General features: G+C 36.0%; 1 protein-coding gene across 3 annotated transcripts; it reads right to left on the reverse strand.

The window, feature by feature from the left end:
- Window positions 1-1175: 1175 nt before the first annotated feature.
- LOC149772519 (putative RNA polymerase II nuclear localization protein SLC7A6OS) lies at window positions 1176-20778 on the reverse strand. 3 transcript variants are annotated; one of them, XR_016417685.1, is made up of 7 exons: window positions 20581-20778; window positions 19605-19744; window positions 18759-19155; window positions 15485-15812; window positions 11400-11474; window positions 3388-3715; window positions 1176-3087 (listed from the first exon to the last, which is right to left on the reverse strand). XR_016417685.1 is itself a non-coding variant. In XM_089947680.1 (6 exons), exons 1-6 carry the CDS (start codon window positions 20746-20748, stop codon window positions 3549-3551), a joined length of 1275 nt encoding a protein of 424 aa, XP_089803806.1. In that variant the 5' UTR covers window positions 20749-20778; the 3' UTR covers window positions 1176-3548. The 3 variants fall into 3 exon arrangements, 1 of the variants encoding a protein (XP_089803806.1); XR_016417684.1 differs by having other exon boundaries at window positions 3217-3715; XM_089947680.1 differs by having other exon boundaries at window positions 1176-3715.
- Between the last annotated feature and the right edge of the window lie 134 nt (window positions 20779-20912).

The raw sequence follows: 20912 nt of genomic DNA on the forward strand, positions 1-20912 counted from the left end.
CTACATTCTTGCAAGACACATTTTACTATGTCAACTTGAAATTTAATGCCATATGACCTTGTTTATTTGATGTGCAAGGCTTTGAGAACACAAAACTACATGCTACAAAGAGAAATTGCTATTATGTATATCTGGAAATTGATAATCAACCATCCTTAATTTCCAAGTTATTTAATATAAAATTTAAAAGTGTGTGGTCATATATGCAATAATATGGTAAAAGTTTCTCCAGAATGATATCTATAGCTGTTTCCTGAAAACCACTGAATATACAGCTACTTAAGGGATAAATGCCCAATATTTAAATTTAAAAAAAGAGATAATGTTGAGTTCTAATTGGCGATGCCACTGTGTGACAGTAATGTTGTCGACAATGAAATTACAGGGAGAGGTACAGAGTGTACTGGAACAAATATATTCATAAATCATCTTGCTGTTATTTCGTTTTTGTTCCATCAGTTCTGGAGATCCATTTGATATCAAATAAAAAAACAGTGCCTGTTCACTCATTGTCTTGACAATAAAAACCTGATATCCTTGGTTGACGAGGTAATAAAACTTTGCAATATATGTGAAACATGTACTTCACACACTGTAAAGTTTACAGCTTTTGTACTTTCTCTCTCACTCTCTCTCATAACATTAAACCAATTGTATCAAATTTTAGGATCAATCACCATCATATGGAACAATTATTTGGAATTATTACTTACAAAAAGCTAGCTTTTCCCACAATTAATGCATAAACGAAATATCTTTTCTGGCTGACACTTTGAACTTCTTCTCTACACACTCTGTATCAACATTTGGCTATTATTAAAATGTTTGCACTGCATTTTTGATAGGAAAAGGATCAAGAAGTATATAAATTATCATTTCTGTGGTGATTCTCTCAAGACTTTGATATCAAGTTGGTGCAAAACATAAACATGAGAAAAATGTTTTAAATGAAAACAAAAATAGGAGTCAGAAGTAATCAAGTGAACCTAAATATACAAACTATTTGAACAATGTTGCAAAACAAAATTCAAGTTTGATTAGTCTTATAATTGAATATTATGCATACTGCATGCAAATGCACAATTTAGGATGTGTGTTTTTGTGGTATATATGACAGTAGCTTTCAGCCAATGTATCTGAAACTCACAAATGTATGTACCACAAGGAAGAAAATCACTGGTTGCTTTCCTTTATTAAAATCTGTCCTGGATAAAAATGAAATACACATTTAAGGAATATAGAGATTAAGAGCCAAAACCAATTCATACATAACCTTAACCCTTTGGTCAACTTCTGCTGAACAATTTCTGTAAAGTAGTCATTAAAGAAGCCTGTTTACTTTTAGTAATGGCAGCCATATTTGATGCTGGATTAGCAACATTTGCAAAAGTTTGAAATACATTTGCATAAATTTTGAAATATTCTTCTGAGGTATGAAAAAAGATTGCAATTTCCATATTTAAATACCTCGCTCTTACCAAATTATTTTATTTAGGTGAGTAAAGTAAAATCATTGTAAGCAAATATAAAAAGAATTACATCCATTTCTTCCACAATAGTGCAGGAAAACATTTTTTAAAAGTACAGTCAGTTTATTATCAAATATGTCTTCTGGTTTAACATTTACCATTACATTTTAAGGGGGTGGGGGTGCAATCATTAAGCATGGGTTTATCAGCCATTACATTTTAAGGGGGTGGGGGTGCGATCATTAAGCATGGGTTTATCAGCCATTACATTTTAATGGGGCAGGGAGCTATCATTAAGCATGGATTTATCAGCCATTACATTTTAAGGGGGGCGGGGCAGTTATCATTAAGCATGGGTTTATCAGCCATTACATTTTAAGGGGGCGGGGATGCGATCATTAAGCATGGGTTTATCAGCCATTACATTTTAAGGGGTGGGGGAGCTATCATTAAGCCTGGGTTTATCAGCCATTACATTTTAAGGGGGTGGTGGTGTGATCATTAGCATGGGTTTATCAGCCATTACATTTTAAGGGGGGTGGGGAAGCAGATATTAAGCATGGGTTTATCAGTAGATTAATATGGTACCATTAATATTCAAATATTGGTTGGACCCAATCGCACACTTCACAGACATATAGACCTAGATCTACCCATGTACAATGTATAAGTAGATTTGGGTCCATGCAGTTTGTTAGTAACAAGCAGAGAAACAAACAACATAGACCTTGATCTGCTACATCATCTCCGCTGTTTACAGCTGGATCCAAATTATCAATGTGTATATGGTATTTCATGATCATTTCATTATTATAAGCAGAAACAACTACAAACAAAATACTTTTGTTCAATTAATCTAGAACTGATCTATTTATTTCATAATTCAAAATTAAAAGTAAAAGCAAGTAGCACTCCATATTATAGTTGGTTACATGCAACTAATTATTTTATGAGCTACAGAACCAGCCTGTGTGTGTTGTTAACATGTTTGAAAGAATGAACTGATTGACTGAAACATTTTTAAAAAAATGTACAATTTTTTTTACATACAAGTAAATACTATGCAAAATAGGCTTCAAACTAAAAATATTTTCACTGCACATTTACTACTACATTAAAAAAGAACACACTGGGATTGATTTTTTTTTTGTATTGGGCAGCTAAATGGGGAATTTTACATGAAAATGAAGTCATACAATGTATCACTTTCAATGATAAAAATTTCCATTGGATAGATTGTGGAAGGATGTAAGCATGTTTTGGTGGTCCCACCATAATAATGAATTAATCTGGGCAAGGATTAACCTTATGGTCTGTGGGAATTGCATTAGCCCATTTTATGGGTGTAGTTGGTTTTGTGATTATTCCATTCTTCTCAAATCCAGTAAGAAAACAATTTACATTCAGTTTCTTTCTTTTTAAAGTTCTGAATGCCTTATATTGCTTAAAAGATTGTTATCTTCCACCCTATTTTTCTTCCCTTTAGTTGAATACACATTCCATCTTTTCTGAAAGGAGGTACAGTACTTCCATACATTATTACATACATACATCTAAATAAAAGGAGGTACAGTACTTCCATACATTATTACATATATATATATATACATACATACACCTAAATAAAAGGAGGTACAGTACTTCCATACATTATTACATATATATATATATACATACATACACCTAAAAAAAGGAGGTACAGTACTTCCATACATTATTACATATATATATATATACATATATACACCTAAAAAAAGGAGGTACAGTACTTCCATACATTATTACATACATACATCTGAATAAAAGGAGGTACAGTACTTCCATACATTATTACATATATATATACATACATACACCTAAAAAAAGGAGGTACAATACTTCCATACATTATTACATATATATATATACATACATACACCTAAAAAAAGGAGGTACAGTACTTGCATACATTATTACATACAAACATCTAAATAAAAGCCACATTTAAGGATGCATTATGGTTGCAGTGATTTATTTTATCTCAGTACATGCATTTATCAGCCATGAAAATTAAAAGAATTAAAATTATTCCAGTTTATATCAGTCATTAGCATCGTGCTCCTCATCCTCCTCAATGGTGTTGTTATATTCCTCTGTTTTTGGTCTGACACGCAAGTGGTAAGAGTCATATGACAGCCCTCTTCCTCCAGGTAAGTCAGGGCCATATACATAATCCTCCTCATCACTTGACAGATCATGGCCATCCTCTAAAAACAGTAATACCACTTTTTTATATACCTATAAGTGATACACCGGTACTATGTTTTATTTTCAAACAATTTTATCTAGACATCTTTATCACCCACTAGGACCATCTTTCATTTTTAAATAATTTGATCAAAACATTTGTATTACTTATTCTACGTGACCAGATAATCTAGAACTATTGTGCCACATAAAGATTAAAATGACCCAATTGTTGAGTAGTTAACATTTGTTATTTAACTGAAACAAGTGTATAATTCATATAATTATGCACAAGGAGATCATAACCCATTCTCAATCTCTCCTTCCAGTTTCATTACCCAAATCTGTTAAATTCTTTGATGTGCAAAACTACATTGTAGGTTTATATGGTCATGCGGGCAAATTTACTGAGATCTTAAATTAAATATTAATTGTTGTTCTAAAATTTAAGACCAATATTGTTAAACCAATGTCTATTCAGTCCTGATTACTGAATGCTCTACATCTCAACTGTGATCAAGAAAACTTCTAGATGAAAATTACTGATCACAATGGACTTTTACAATGTTGGCCTGGTACTAAACTGGGTCAAGGAAACAGCACATTGGATCTAATCATCACAATATAGGGTAGTGCAAATATTATTTACAAAATGCACAGCTTTAACTGTGGCATCACATCATGCAACATTTAATCCAGTTTGTACTGGATTACAACTTTAGACTGACCTCATCCAAAAATCTCCACATACTTAAAACATTGAGTTTTGTCATGTGTTTGTCAGGTCATGTAAATAATGACCTTCCATATAAATATGGATACAAAAGGATCCAAATAAACTGAATGATTGCCATTTAAAGGTGTGTGTAATGAAATTCTAAGAAACAATGCCTATTACCGAAAAAGTCAGTACTGAATGCAGACATGATTTTTTCTATAATATATTGCCAACTTTGTGAATCAATAAAATTCTCCAACATGGAGGATTACTGATCATGACACCATGTAAATCCTTTGTAAACACACTGACAATACCCATGTTGATAACATGGAGGATTACTGATCATGACACCATGTAAATCCTTTCTAAACACACTGACAATACCCATGTTGATAAGCAGCACCTCATTACCTAATAATGCCATTCCTACACCATAAGAAAGTAGTTCCATTACTTTCAATAAATGTCTATTCTGTACAGATTATATAGCAAAAGGAAAACCAATACCCATGTTGATAATCAGAACCTCATTACCTAATAATGCCATTCCTACACCACGGCCTTCGCCCGTGTTGCCTTGGCACGCTTGCAGATCCTAGCCTCCCGTGTCAACCCAGAATCCCAGTGTGGATTTCGAGCCGGCAGGTCAACTGTAGACATGATCTTCTCACTACGTCAGCTGCAGGAGAAGTGTCGCGAGCAGCAGATGCCCCTCTACATTGCCTTCATAGACCTGACGAAGGCGTTTGACATGGTTAGTCGGAGTGGACTCTTCAGACTCCTGCAGAAGATCGGCTGCCCCCCACGTCTGCTTGCTGTCATTATGTCGTTCCACGAGAACATGCACAGCACAGTGTGCTTCAATGGCGCAACATCTGAAGCATTCCCAGTCATTAGTGGAGTCAAACAAGGCTGTGTCCTTGCACCGACGCTCTTTGCCATCTTCTTCTCCATGCTTCTCCAGTACGAATTCAAGGACTGCAGCGAGGGAGTGTACATCCATACCAGGGCTGACGGCAAGCTGTTCAACATCACCCGTCTCCGTGCTAAGACTAAAGTCACAGAGGTACTCATCCGTGAATTGCTCTTTGCCGACGATGCAGCCTTGACATCACACACGGAAGATGGACTTCAGCAGCTGGTATGCTGCCTCTCCCATGCATGTAAGGAATTTGGACTGACCATCAGTTTGAAGAAAACAAATGTCATGGCACAGGACACAGACTCCCCTCCCTCTGTCTCCATCGATGGGTACAATTTGGAAGTTGTCGAGAACTTCACATACCTCGGGTCTAACATCTCCAGCTCACTCTCCATTGATTCTGAGGTGGGCGGCAGGATTGCCAAGGCAGCAGCAGTGATGGCCAGACTTAACCAGAGGGTCTGGAACAACCCCAACCTCACAGAGAAGACCAAACTGTGTGTCTATCAAGCGTACGTGCTCAGCTCACTTCTCTACAGCAGCGAAACATGGACCACCTATGCAAGACACGAGAGGAAACTCAACAGCTTCCACCTGAGATGTCTGCGGCACATTCTGCACATCCAGTGGCAGGACAAAGTACCCAACACAGAGGTTCTAGAACGCGCCAACATGAACAGCATGTTCTCCATACTCAGCGAGAGGCGCCTTCGCTGGCTCGGCCATGTCAAGAGAATGGACCCAGGTCGCATTCCCAAGGACCTGTTATATGGGGAGTTAGCAGAAGGTGCACGACCAACTGGACGACCACATCTGCGCTACAAAGATGTTTGCAAGAAGGATATGAAGACAGCAAACATCAATGTCAACGACTGGGAGAGCTGTGCAAACAACCGTTCCAGCTGGCGTCTAGCTATCAGGCAGGGAGTTCAAAACGCAGAGGAAAAGAGAAGAATAAAGCAAGCTGAAAAGAGAGCTAAAAAGAAGGATAAGCAAAAGCGTACTTTGGAGCTATGCCATCGTCTCTCGTAGACGGACAGATGCCAAGAATACACCATAAGAACGTAGTTCCATTAATTTCAATAAATGTCTATTCTGTACAGATTATATAGCAAAAGGAAAATCAATACAGCATGTTGATTAGGAAAGCTTTATCATCTCTCATAAAACTGATTAGTGGATCAGATACATACTCAAATTCACACAACTTTCCTAATCAATGAACAGACCGAGATCTGCTGCTGTGTTGGCAGATTAGGGTTTATCTGTTAGCTGTGCTTGTTCAGTGGTGAAGGATCAGCCCAGACCAGCTACTGTGATGTGTCCCTGAACAAGGCACTTTACTATACTTGCCTTAGTATGATATAACCTACAAAGTACTGATGTGCTTTAAAATGTAAAATATATTCAAACCAAACCAAACTGTATGCATCAAATCATACACAGAACAAAATCAAAACCTGAGTTGCAATTTCACATCCAGAAGCCTTGACCTAAACCCCTGATAGTCTGGTGCATGATACAACAGCACATTAAGGCCTGCTCTTCACAGTGTATTAAGGCCTGCTCTTCACAGTGTATTAAGGCAAAAACAGCAGTGTAAATTATATAAAGACATTTACTAAATATATCATCCTTAAGTTTTGTTTTAACAAATTGAACATTTCCAATGAATTTATGCACCTGACAAGGAAAGCAAATTGCTGCAGACATTAATAATTGAATCTCATTGTTTGCAAGCAAATCTTTCTGCAACAAATTCCCACTCTATGCATATTCCAACTAGTCATTCACCCCCACCAACCCCTGTACCTAGTCCCCATACCCAACACTGACCATAGGTCAGTACACAAAATCCATGAAAGATATGACACACACTCCTGCTATGACTAAATATATGAAGTGGGTCATATTTTCAGGTGACATTTGTGTAAATTTGACCATGACCTCCTCATAGTGATCCCAGGGAAAGGAGCCAAGAATGATACCCTTCATGCAGATAGCAATACAACTAAAATGTTCCATAAATTTCCAGCCTGTGGTTTAGGAGAATTTGTAACAAACAGACAAACAAATGGACAAGAAATTAAGGGTATTACAATATCCCACCCTTGAAATTAAAGCACAAGAAAACAGTTATAAACAGAATGGCTTATCTCTCTGACCACCCACAGCTATCCAAACAAATAAAATAAAATTAAAGTGACCTTGACCTTTCAACTTAGCCTCAGAACCAACTCAGAGCTGTCTGTTCCCAACTATAGTCTATCTATAATGATCAGGCCAAGGAAACTTAACTTGTGCAGATGATATAGAGTTTTTGTTAGGTTTGACTGGAAATAGATTTTTTTTATTTCTCCTACCGAAGGGGAAATAAAATCAGGGAACCATACTAACTTTGCTGGAGTATCTCAGATGCTTTCAACTACACATAGCTTCTCATGCAGTTATATGTACTATATAGCAATAGCAATGTCAACCTGTCTGCCCACATACATAGTGGTTTCTGCAAAATAACTGCAGACCTGCCAACTGATAACAGACCTCAGTAAATCAGTCAAAATTTTTCCCCTATATAAGACCAATTGTCATTACGGTTTTATATCATATACTGATATTGTAAAGATAGAAAACAGGCATTTAAAACTTCAAAAGTCTAGGTGGAGACTAATGCGTCAATGGCAAATATCATTTTCAACTAAAAAAATTGTGAAGTCAACTTAAACCGTAACTACCTCCAATGTAGTTTCAAAACCTGCATTTTTCCAAACCATACAAGCTCAATGGCTTGTTGCTATCTCTCAACTTAATGTAATTCTTTACCCACGCCCCCAATTTCACATGGCAATGCCAATCATTTCTCCCACCATGAGATAAAATTAACACATCATGTCCAATAAACATAACTGCTACCCATCCCGCTTTTTTCCCCATGAATTTAGAATATTTATATTTATTTTTCTGTGCTATTTGAACCTTTTAAAAGGCTGAGTGCCCCTTTTATTTTAAACATGCATTGCTTCTTGAATGCCACTTTTAGAAAATACTGTAAGCAACAGCTTGATCATACAGATGCTGATGTTTTGCATGAAAAAAATATGTGCAATTTAAAGCATCTGAGTTGATCTATTAAAGTTAGTCTAGTTCCCTGACCAGCGCTTTTGACTATAATATGAAACCCTGATATTAGTCAAAACATGGACAAGCCAGTATCCAGATTTTAAGGTAACAATCATGTTTCCATATCTTTTGCTTTGATGTGGTCTCCTTTTCTTCAACCTGGTATATTATGATATGAAACCCTGATCTGAGTGAAACAAGGACAACCTGGTATGTTATGATATGAAACCCTGATCTGAGTGAAACAAGGACAACTTGGTATGTTATGATATGAAACCCTGATCTGAGTGAAACAAGGACAACCTGGTATGTTATGAAACCCTGATCTGAGACAAACAAGGACAACCTGGTATGTTATGATCTGAAACCCTGATCTGAGTAAAACAATGATAACCTGGTATGTTATGAAACCCTGATCTGAGACAAACAAGGACAACCTGGTATGTTATGATATGAAACCCTGATCTGAGTGAAAGAAGGACAACCTGGTATGTTATGATATGAAACCCTGATCTGAGTGAAACAAGGACAACCTGGTATGTTATGATATGGAACCCTGATCTGTGTGAAACAAGGACAACCTGGTATGTTATGATATGAAACCAACCCTGATCTGAGTCAAATAAGGACAACCTGGTATGTTCCTTATCCTTGAGAAAAGGTAGAGGCCTATTAATTGCGGGGCTTCTAGATCAAAGGTCAAGGGCACTAGATTTAAAAATGAAAGATCCTTTCTGTTTTAAATGATGACATGGAATGATGGGAATCCAAATTAATCATCCCATCAATATAAATATGTATGATAAATTTGGATGAAATCTAATAATCCTTGGTGAAATAATGCTGCAGAAGCCAAAGTTAAGTGGATTGGCAATCAGGAGCCATAACTTCTGTAAATGATGTTTTGGAATTGAAACACATTCCGGGTCTCATCAACAGAAAGACAAACGCAAAGAACGGATAAAATCAAATAAGCCTTGGTAAAGTTGTGCTGCTGAAACCAGTCAAGTGGAAAAGCAATCAAAAGAAATATCTCCAGTAAATGATCTCATGGAATTCTGGAATTCAAACTCATTCAAGGTCTTGTAAATATAAAGTAGCATAGTAAGTCTGGTTTAAGTCCAAGAAATCTTTGTAAAATTAGGTTGCACAAGTCAAAGTCAGGAGGATCGGCAAGCAGCATACAATAACCCCTGTAAATGATGTCATTGCACGCTGGATATCAAATTCTTTCAAGGACTCAAAATTTGATTGAGATGTAACAGACCTTAGTAAAGTAATGCTGCAGAATACAAAATTGAGAGATTGACAGTCGGGTGCATACTCATGTAATGATGCAATGCTAAAATCTGAACACATTAAAATTTTCATGAACAAAAACCTGCATGCCAATTTTAAATAAAATCCTACAAACCCAATCACATTAAAGTTCTGGTGCTGAAACTAGATTCAGTTCCTTTGGTCAAAATTCCCAGAAATTATTTTTAATGCTGTCAACTATAGCCAGTAGTGATTGTTGCATTGCAATGAACCTCACTCTCTGCAAAACTGTGCAGCAGGACTCATAAACAGAAGAATTTTTGTTGGAAAACCAAAGATTGGAAAAGGCATTTAAGGGCAACATTCCTAAGTAAAGTTATGCTATGGAAAGCAAAGTATGAAGGAATGAACAATCAGGGGCCATAACTCATCTGAATGATACTGTGGACTGCTTTATATTATATTCATTCAAGGTCTCATCAATTTAAAGCCGAAAACCAAATTTAGTTGAAATCCAATACATTTTGGTGAAGTTGTCTTGCAGAAACTAAAGTCAAAAGGATGGGGCCATAACTCTTCTGAATGAGTGCAAACCCAAACAAGGCACATTAAGTCAATAAAACTACGTTCATACAAAATTGCATCAGAATATGTTCGATGGTTATTGAACCATGGCAGTTACAAGGAACATCACATATCATGATATCAAATTGTCATGGGCAATACCTTTATCCAAAATGAAACAAGATGGTAACCCATATAAGTCATGCCTAGATTTTGAGACAAACAATGCACACACAAAGAATATATTAAATGATTCCTCAGCAATGCTTGTTGTAAGGACATGCTGTAGTAGAGACTTAATATTGATGTTAAAGGCAATAGCTCCAAACTTTAAGACCTGATACATGCTACATGCAAATCACTCACAAAATGGAATCAAATGAGGCGCAAAGGCTGTAGTACTATCCTGGTTACAATCAAAAGACCATGTGAAGATATGAAGCTGATTCTCAAGGACCATAACTCTATTCAAAATGGAGCTGATGAGACAAAAAAACATATAAAGCACATCTAGGGCCATGAGTCAATATTTATACCAAATTGCATCAGAATACATTGAATGGCTCTGAGTTACACAGGCTAAAAGTGTGAACCAACAGAAAAGGTGATTACTGCTGGACTACATAGCTGGACCTTATTGTACCCATTCAAGTGCTCTCCTCTGTACAAAGCTGTGTGACAAATTGACAACGGTAACGTTATGCACACAAACCAAAGTCAGGTGGACAGGCAATCTGGGTTCATAAAACTGAATGCCGAATTTGGTTGAAATCCAATACACCTCAGTTATGCTGCTGAAACCAAAGTCAGGGCAACTTGCAATCAGAAGGCACAACTCGTATACATGATGATGTCATGGAATTGTGACTTCGTCAAGGTCTCATTAACATAAGGCTGTGAGCCATATTTGATTGAAATCTGAGACTCTTTGGTTGGTAAACAGCAGAAATGAAAGTGGACTGAGAAATCTGTGACTGTATCTCATATAAATAATTACACACAAGACTGAAACAGGAACCTGTTTCAGTCTCATCAATCTATAGCTGCAACCACACTAAACTCCACTAATTCACAGTAAATTTATCTCGCAGAAACCAAATTAAATTTTGTAACTCACCAATGTTGCATCTAGAAGACATCCAGTTGACCAAGTCTCCCTCCTGAGCTTCTTCTGCATCAAATTCATGCATATCTAAAAGGACAAGATGTAAAACATATTCATCAATGTGAAAAACAATAACTTTGTTTTTACTAACAGTAAAATGCATTTTTAAACTTCTATTCATTTCTGATCTCACCCATAACTTTTTTCTATATATAATTTGGATCAGATCATATAGATTTGTCATGCCAATGTGCAAACTGGTTTAACAATCACAAAAGAATGAAAGAGAATCTGAAACCAGACTATTTATGAAACAAAATGATGACTTCTAGTAGACAATATATGTGCAAATTGCTAAGAGTTGCTTTATTTCTTTGCACAAGCCAATAATAATAATAATAATAATATTAATAATTATGAGGACCTTGTATAGCGCCTAATCTTTAGAAGCTCTATGTCTCTACAACATTAGACAACACATATAAAATAAATAACATATAATGATATGATTACAAAAACAAACACCATGAAATTAGAAAACATTAAAAAAAAACATGCTGAGAATATTTAAGGTAGGAAACATTATTAGGTCATTAAGTTTGTTCTTGCAGTCGAAATAAGTGAGTTTTGAGAGCCCTCCTGAATGTAATCACTGTGTCTTTGTGTCTAAGTTCAGTGGGCAATTCATTCCACGTTGCTGGGCCCTGGTATGCAAAAGAACGCTGTTCATATGACTGTTTTCATAGTGGGAATAATGAGTATACGATTGTCAGAAGAGGAGCGTAAGTATCTTGTCGGTGTGTACACATGGATGAGGTCGGATAGGTATGTTGGACTAGAGTCCGACAGTGAAACATAGCACAGAGAACAAATTTTGTGTTTGATTCTGTATCGAATGGATAGCCAGTGTAGGGTACAGAGCAGTGGGGAAGTGTGCTCTGATCGTGGTGCTCTAAGTATGATCCAAGCAGCTGTGTTTTGAGCTTTTTGAAGTTTCTGGAGCAGATATTGAGATGAATCAGAAAGAATTGAATTACAATAGTCCAGTCTTGAAAGCACTAATGAACACACAAGTGTTTTCGTGGCATCAACTGAAAGATATCTGCGAATTGAGCTGATGTATCTCAGCTCAAGATATGCAGCCTTGCATATGTTCATGACATGTTGGTGCAATGTGAGAGTACTGTCCAGAGTAACACCTAGGTTTCGTACTGATTGTGTAAATTTAATGTTGGTGTTACTGATATTTATTGTTTGAGGTAAAGGATGTGAATGAGAAAGTCTTTGTGTTGTGATCAGAATGGCCCCAGTTTTATCATCTTTCATCTGCAGTTTGTTACATGTTATCCATGGTTTCACGTCAGAAATGCACCTCTCTACACCTTGGATGGTAGCATCAACTTCAGCTGGGTGGCTAGATTTGTATATTTGGGTGTCATCAGTGTACAATTGGTGAGACACTGGATAATGATCTATGACACTTGAGAGTGACTGAGTGTACAGAATGAACAGAACAGGTCCAAGAACAGACCCCTGTGGAACACCACAACATAGATCAACTGGGCTGTAGTGTATTCCATTTGCAGATACAATTTGTGTCCTGTTGACCAAGTAGGACTTGAACCACAGTAAGGCTGTATCATGAATGCCAAATACATGCTGGAGACTGTGAAGTAATATATCATGGTCTATTGTGTCAAATGCTGCAGACAAATCAAGGAGGGTGAGGACTGTAATCTTTCCGCTATCTAACGCAGAAATCATTAACTATTTTTAGAGGTGTAGTTTCAGTAATGTGGCTAGGTCGATATGCAGATTGTACATTGCTAAAAAGACTGTTTGAATTTAGATGAGATACAAGCTGGGATAAAACAAACTTTTCTAAGATTTTTTATTTGAATGGGAGATTAGAAACTGGGTGGTAGTTCTTTAAGTCGTTCTGATCTAGTGTTGGTTTCTTCAGCAAAGGCTTTACAATGGTAGTTTTGAAAAATGATGGGAATTCCCCGGATGAGAGAGAGGTATTAATAACATCAGTTAGTGAAGGCAATACTGGATCTAAGCACTCAAGCAGCAGTGATGTTGGAATTGGATCAAGTTCACATGACTTTGGTGCACTCTTCATCAGGACTGTAAGTATGAAATCCATAGAGACAGGTTCAATTACTGCTAATGGTTGCCGCTCAAATTCTATATCCCAACTGTATGGTGACGACGAGTCAATTGAAATTGTGGTGTCAAGCTTATCTCTAATGGTTTGTACTTTGTCACGGAAGAAATTTGCAAACATGTCCAGAAGGTCAACTGGACAGAAGGTAGTTGGAAGTGGTGTAGATTTGTTCCTTGACATTAGCTTGTTAGTAATCTTGAAGAGCTCTTTGCAGCTGGAACTTTCCATGATCTTAGTAGTGGAGAGGGCTGATTTCGCTGCATGGACTATATTTGTGACATTCTTCTTAGCAGCTTCATAGATTTGCTTTTGAATAGTTAGTCTGGTGGAAAGCCAAAGCCTCTCAGTTTTATGGTGGTCTCTTTTAGCAGTGCGAAGCTGGTCCGTAACACTGCTATACCATGGAGAACACTTTTGAATTGATACTCTGCACTTGGTAGCTGGGTTATGTTTGTCAAGCAATGAACGCAGGCAGTTATTGAGTTGTTCTGCTGTAGGAGGTAAGCAAGTTGTTAGGTTAGCTTGGATGTCATGCATTAGTTTGGTTCTATTTATCATAGGGAGCTTTCTCTTAGTAGCAGATAAAGGTGGAGGGTTAGGGACTGATACATCAAGATGGCATATAATGCAGTGATGAAATGTTCTAATGAATTTGAGTCCGAAACGAACATCCAAAATGGAAGGTGATGGCGTATACTGTGTTCAGTATAGTACTGAAGTGTCAACAGTTCTTTGTTGAACCAAAGAAAATAATATTCTGGTGTTTGAATTCCAGATAAAATTTCAATAAACGTCTTTGTCCAAGAATTCTGGATAAGCACTTAAATATTCCCAGGGAAAAGAATTAATAATTCCATAAAATAGAATTTCAACTTAAACTGGACACAACAAAACAAACACATTGAATTCCAAGTGGTTAAAAGCCCAACTGATATATTTTCTCAAAACATCACTATTAAATCTGGCTACTGCGCAATTCCACTAAAACCAGAATTTCAAAATAACAAGGTAGAGGCTATTTACATGTCTAAAGTCACATACTCCCAGTACAGCCTCAATTTCACCCTATAAATACCAAACTAAGAATGAATATAAAAAATTTTTAAAAAATGTTGTGTATTTCAGCTCTTACTTATTCTGAATCAAGGTCAGCATTGGATACAAAGTTCTAATATTAGGTTTTCGAAAAAATGAACTGAATTTCTAGAAAATATCAAATCCAGTAAACAAAATTACATTACAATAGCATGTAATGGAATAAAAAAAAGCCCATAAAAAAAACAAACAAACATACATAACAGATGCAAAAGATGACATTAATACACATGCATCTTGCTCATTATTGAACTCATCCAAGATTTTAATGATATAAACCAATATTCCAAGTCTGATAAAACTAAATCAGAAATATTGACTCCAGAATGGTAACAATCATTTTTTGACATAGTAAGCTACCATAAAATTGTTCAGACTTGTGACCCATCGGCTACAAATGTATATCCAAATGAAAATTTAATGATGTATTGGTCAAGCAATCTGCAACCAACACTATTCTACCTGAATACTCTGTGACGAAAGTACCCATTTAGTAGTCAAGTAATCTGCAATCAACACTAATCTACCTGAACAATGCATGATAAAAGTTTTTGCATATACTCATGTAGCATGGTGACTAGAATATTAAATTCCCCTTTCAGGCATGAGAAACTTGGGGGCCAAAGTGGTCTAAAGTGCTTGTCTTTAAAGATCACTCAAATCTCACCTCAATACAAATGGGTATCTGAGAAAGCTTGCCATTAGCTTACTGTGGGTTAGTAGTTCTCTGATTTTTACTTCACTATATGCACAGGCTACTCTGCATAGCTTATTATGTGCTGCAGAATGGCATGTAACCAAGAAAACCAAATCAAAGCCAAGAAAAACTTACCATCTCTGTAATAGATATCTGCATCATCATTCTCAAAGAACCTTGGGTCTTCATCTGGATAGTCATTTCTCCAGTTATTTTCATCATTACTGTCATCATCATCATCATATACCTCTTCATATTCACGGTCATCACCATTGACTAATTCCTGTTCCTGCTGTAGGGCTTCTACTGTGAAAATATTTTCCAAGAAACGGAAGTCAAAATTATGACTGTTGGTGTAGTACAAATCATACACATATTCCTCCTCCCCTCTATTGCCTCCTCCAAGCTGCACCTTCTCTCTGATCATGGGTACAGAGTTGCATGTAATTTCACTGCTTGACACCTGTATACAGAATAAAATAATTTAGTCAAACTTTCTACAGTCGTCACCTCAATAAAGGAGTCATTTCTGAGTCTGATATATCTTGTGTCCAGATACCATGGGCAACCAGAATGATGGATCTGGGTTACAATACATTGAGGTCACGTAGCAAAAAGTGGGCAACTCATGTTTGCCAAAGCATATCTACAAAAATACTTAAAAATGAATAGTAATGGCTAACGTAACTTAACAATTAAAATAACAACCCTGAGTTTAAGCACTTTTCCTGGTTTCCCACTGGTCTATTATCTGAATTTAAATTTGTCCAACCCTGCAGCTGTCCATTAAGGTCAGGTACATTAAGTCCCATTTATACATAATTAGAAGACATTTACATAGATCTAATGACAAGCAGCTTATAAAAACTAGGTTCCAAAAGTGAGACCTTTATAGATAAATGTGACTTTATTTACATCATAATGATTGTGATCATTATTATACACATTTCAACATATTCTGAGAGATAGTGCAATAATACAAGCTAATAATGCACTCAGTTTGAACAATTATTTGATCAATATGGAGTAATTTGCATGCATGCTTCAAGTTATTTCTATTTTCTTAAAAATTTGCTATAATTGATGGCAGATCAACATCAGTGGTACAAACCTGAAAACCTTCCATGACAGAACACTTTCTGTCAAATTTGTTTAAATTCTGTTGAGCACTTTTTGGGAAGAAGTCATTAAAAGGTTGATCTATTTTTTAGTAACGTTGCCATATTTGATGGAAACTTGGCATCATGGGTATAAATTTAAATGGTGTTCAAACCAATATGCAATTAGTCAAGACTTGTTGAATTCTAATCACCCATGTTGGAACATAAGTTGTGTAAAGGTTTTTCTATGTTTAATAATGACAGCCACATTTCAAATCAGATATCACTGTTACAAGCTGGAAAGGTCTTTATTTGATGATGTGTTTTGTCAGGTTTTTCAAATTTTGTTAAATGATTTCAGAGAAGTCATTCACAGGCTTTTCTATTTTTAATATCAGCTGCTTGTTGTAGTAATGGCAGTCATATCTGAATGTGGATGAGCATAATTTGTAATAACTTCTAAGATCTTCCCGCAAAGATGGTAATGAAATTCTGTTTCACCAGTTTATGAAAAGAAATTATTTCAAGTTTTTTCCCCTTCTAGGTTGGGTAATAGTGGCTATATTTGAGCAAGGATCAGCATCATCAGCAAAATGCAGAAATCTTTCATTCCAGGATGCTCTTTGCCAAATATGGGCAGAACTGGACCAGTGTTTTTTGTGAAGGAGCTTCAAATGGCTAACTCTTGAAGGACTTATGACGGATGACACTATGAATGCAGGGTCATGTCATAGCTAATCTCCACCCATCAGGACAAAAACTGCTGTCATGGTTTTTTTTGGGGGGGTGGGGGTAAAGGGAAACGTACGTATCAATTTTACTTTAAAATGATGAAAGAGAATTTCACTTACTGTCCAAACATTAAATACAAGGGCATATCCTAGTTTTAGAAACAGAGACCTTGAAAGACATGCTACTGCTTCTCATATCTAAAGCACTTTTTTTCTTAGGTAAATGGATTATATTACATGTACTAATTCTGGATGAAATCCATTCAAGAGCACTTAAGCTCTGGTCTGGACTTGACACATCAATTCACTACATGGTTAGAAATTCAATTTACTTATGATTTAATGATCCCCTTTCAAGTATATATTATATCTAGTTTCTGCATGTTTGACCCACAGATTGTTATGATGAACCATGTACAATGGTTACCAACAGTTCACATTATGGCATACATGATGAATCACATGACAAATTTACACCCTATTCACAGTACGATACAAATGACAAACCACCAGTCAAATGTATGCCTTGTTCACATTAAAGTACATGTGATGAACCACATAGATTATTTACACACTGGTCACAGAGTGATCTACATGATAAGCCACATATCAAATTGATGCCTGCTGACAGTATGTCAAACATGATAAATCACATGCCATATTTATGCCCTGTTGACAGGATGGTAAAAATGATAAACCACATACCAAATGTATGCCTGCTGACAGTATGCCAAACATGATAAATCACAAGCCATATTTATGCCCTGTTGACAGTATGGTACAAATGATAAACCACATACCAAATGTATGCACTACACACATTAAGGTATGCGTGATAAACCACATGCCATATTGATGCCCAGTTCACATAAAAGTACACATGATGAACCATACAGAATATTTATACCCTTTTCACATTAAGATACACATGATAAACCACAAACCAAATTAATGCCCTGTTCACAGTATAATACACAAATGCTCAGCCAGATTTTACATGAAAAAGACAGCTACCTACATGTACTATATATATACATGACAATTTTAACCCACATAATGGGTATTTTTAAAAAAAATGCATACAACCAGATATATTTTACATCTTACTGTAAAATAAAATTTACATTTTTATTAAAAAAATACTTTTCCCAATTTTTCAGCTGAAAAAAGGTTTTTAAAGAAAGTGTTGATCAGCAAAAAAATATGCCTATATTTGGACAAATATTGATGGTTCACTGCATGTCAGCACTAAATTGAGAAGGTAAAACTTCATTATGATGCGACTCAGGTCTATATCTACAACATATTCAAAAATATCATTGGTTCTCATTTAAAGCACTACCCATAAAATAAACAAGTACAGTATTGTTGCACTGGTATATAGAAAAACACAGAAATGTTACTTTATACAGAAATTTTTTTTCTGTTTCTAGCCAACATCATACCTGATTTTAAAACTGCAGTGTACTACTTCCCACAATGAATGAACACAATATACAAACAGGTTCTTCAAACACAAAAGTATTATTTTGTTTCCCATGCACTTTTGAATAAACTAAAACCTGCTATCTTACGTACACTGTGTGCTGAATTCTGTGGAAGATTTCCTTCCGGCTCCACATCAATTAAACAGAAAGTATTATCAGTTTGTCTGTCACTAGCTTCTGATTCACTGGAAGGTGTATTTTGTTGATTCCCATCTCCTTCTCTGCTGAAAGGTGCACTATGTGTTAATACTCCACTCTGTTGTTCACTACTGTTCACATCACTTTTGTATTTGTGTCCATTTTTATCACTAATTCTATGTGTATGACCATAGGTCTCTGGATCAGAATTTTCACTGCTGAGCCGATCTTCAGCACCATTGTTCTGATGTGACTGTGTGGGGTTCACATCAGATACCGACTGATTCAATGTGTCTGATGAATCTAGATCAGCCAAATTGATAGCTCTGTGACTTGTAATGACCTTGAACCTAGAAAACATATCATTTAAATCAGTACAAATTCCTCATGCGCTTTCAACAAATCAACAAATTCTTATACTGTCAAACAGGAAGGTTTTGATTCTGTAAATAATAACCCGTATGAAATTAGCTGAGAATAGAAAATCATTACGTGTGTACAGAAAAAATAAAAAAACGCTCTTTGTCTTCCTGTATTTTTTTAAACCATGATCATCTTTCTGGACTTTGTTTTTGATCATTAACCAAATTATTGTTAGACCATCAATGTACTGGACTTATATAGAACATCTTTTATACAACTGTTAATTGTTAACAATTCAGGGCTGTGTCTTTTCCTGTCATCCTTATAAAATATTTGTTTTAAATTTTAAAAACCTGAAAAGGTAAATTGCTATTACATGCCTTTGAATGTCACTCTGCCACAAAACCTAATGCAAATACACATGGGCATACCATACCTGTTCGCATTTGTTGATTGTCTTCGATGCTGTCTAGTCTGTTGTAGAATATCAGATTTAAGCACTTGGTGTTGTTTGTATTCTCTCTCTAGTTTCTCCTTTCGTATTGCATCTCTGACATGTTGCAAGATACCCAGCTCCTTCAAATAGATACATGAATTTACAATATAAATAGTTACTTATTATACAAATATGTACAGCTGACAAAAAAGTATATCCATATGCCTCAATGAAATATTCAGAACATACCATTGCTAATGGAACAGTCCAAATATGTGTAGATATTAATATCATGATCCCATCTCTCTCTTTTTGATACACAAAAATTATCAAATTGGAATCATACAAATAAACAAAAATATGAACAAACTACTCTTCAGAATACTTACTGTACATACTAGCTTTTAAGTGGAATCCAACTGCATATATCCAGATCTGCTATGGTATAATGTGCCTGCAGAGCTGGGTCTGTGCAACGTGTTAGGAGTAATCAGTAGAACAAACAAGATAGACCCTGATCTACAGGCAACAGAAAATTAGTTCATTCCTAACCTCACCTAAATTGATGTGAAATTAGTGACTACACTGGCGCCGTTATTTAAGTTGCCCATTGTGTGAGATATTCCTGAAAATTTTACTTTCGTTACGATGTTAGTCGACATCAGAATACACTACACAGTGTTGTTAGTTAGGCAGTAAGACCCTGACGCCCGCAACATAAGTATCAGCATCAGGTCTTACATGTAGGACTAGACTAACATGATGTGACTTGGATACATGGCGTCACATACATTATGACAGACTGGGAACAGTATCAGAGCTGGTCATAGGAGTAATTTAAGGTCATTTTGTAACTCGGTATGATTTTCTTCCTTCACATTATTGCTTTGTTATTTCCAACACTGATCTTGCGCCAGCCACCTGTGTGTGAAACAAAAAAAGAAATCCACGAAAATTTGTGACACCTAATCACTACCTTGGAATTCACTGTTCCAGCAAATTTTATAATGCTAGTAAGCTCAGGGAGCTCTCCATCCTTGTCTGTTTCATTCAAATCTTGATTTCGTCTCCTTTTACATGAAATAAGTAACGCTTCTATCGGATTTTCAACACGATGCCGTTTAATACGTATGACCGTCGCCATCTTTGAACTGGAAGTAGAATAAGAACAATCGGAATATCCTCGACCTTTTCAATTTAATGGCTCTGCGGTATCGTCTAAAGCCACCCAAACCTATCAGGTATAATAGCATTTTGAAAACGGCGATTATCCTCAATTATCAGCCTTGCTTAATTAAACTAAAAAAA

The sequence above is a fragment of the Sinohyriopsis cumingii genome, unplaced genomic scaffold (genome assembly GCF_028554795.1).
Source record: "Sinohyriopsis cumingii isolate HCF-2022 unplaced genomic scaffold, ASM2855479v2 utg001414l, whole genome shotgun sequence".
Taxonomy (NCBI): Eukaryota; Metazoa; Mollusca; class Bivalvia; order Unionida; family Unionidae; genus Sinohyriopsis; species Sinohyriopsis cumingii.

Bases quoted from the DNA above. Each gene is read 5' to 3' on its own strand.
- LOC149772519 (XM_089947680.1), bottom strand. From the start codon at position 20,748: ATGGCGACGGTCATACGTATTAAACGGCATCGTGTTGAAAATCCGATA. The intron at 19,156-19,604 runs GTATGGTATGCC...TATGTTTTCTAG, and splicing joins CAATCAACAAATGCGAACAG to GTTCAAGGTCATTACAAGTC. The intron at 15,813-18,758 runs GTACGTAAGATA...TTCTGTATACAG, and splicing joins CACAGAATTCAGCACACAGT to GTGTCAAGCAGTGAAATTAC.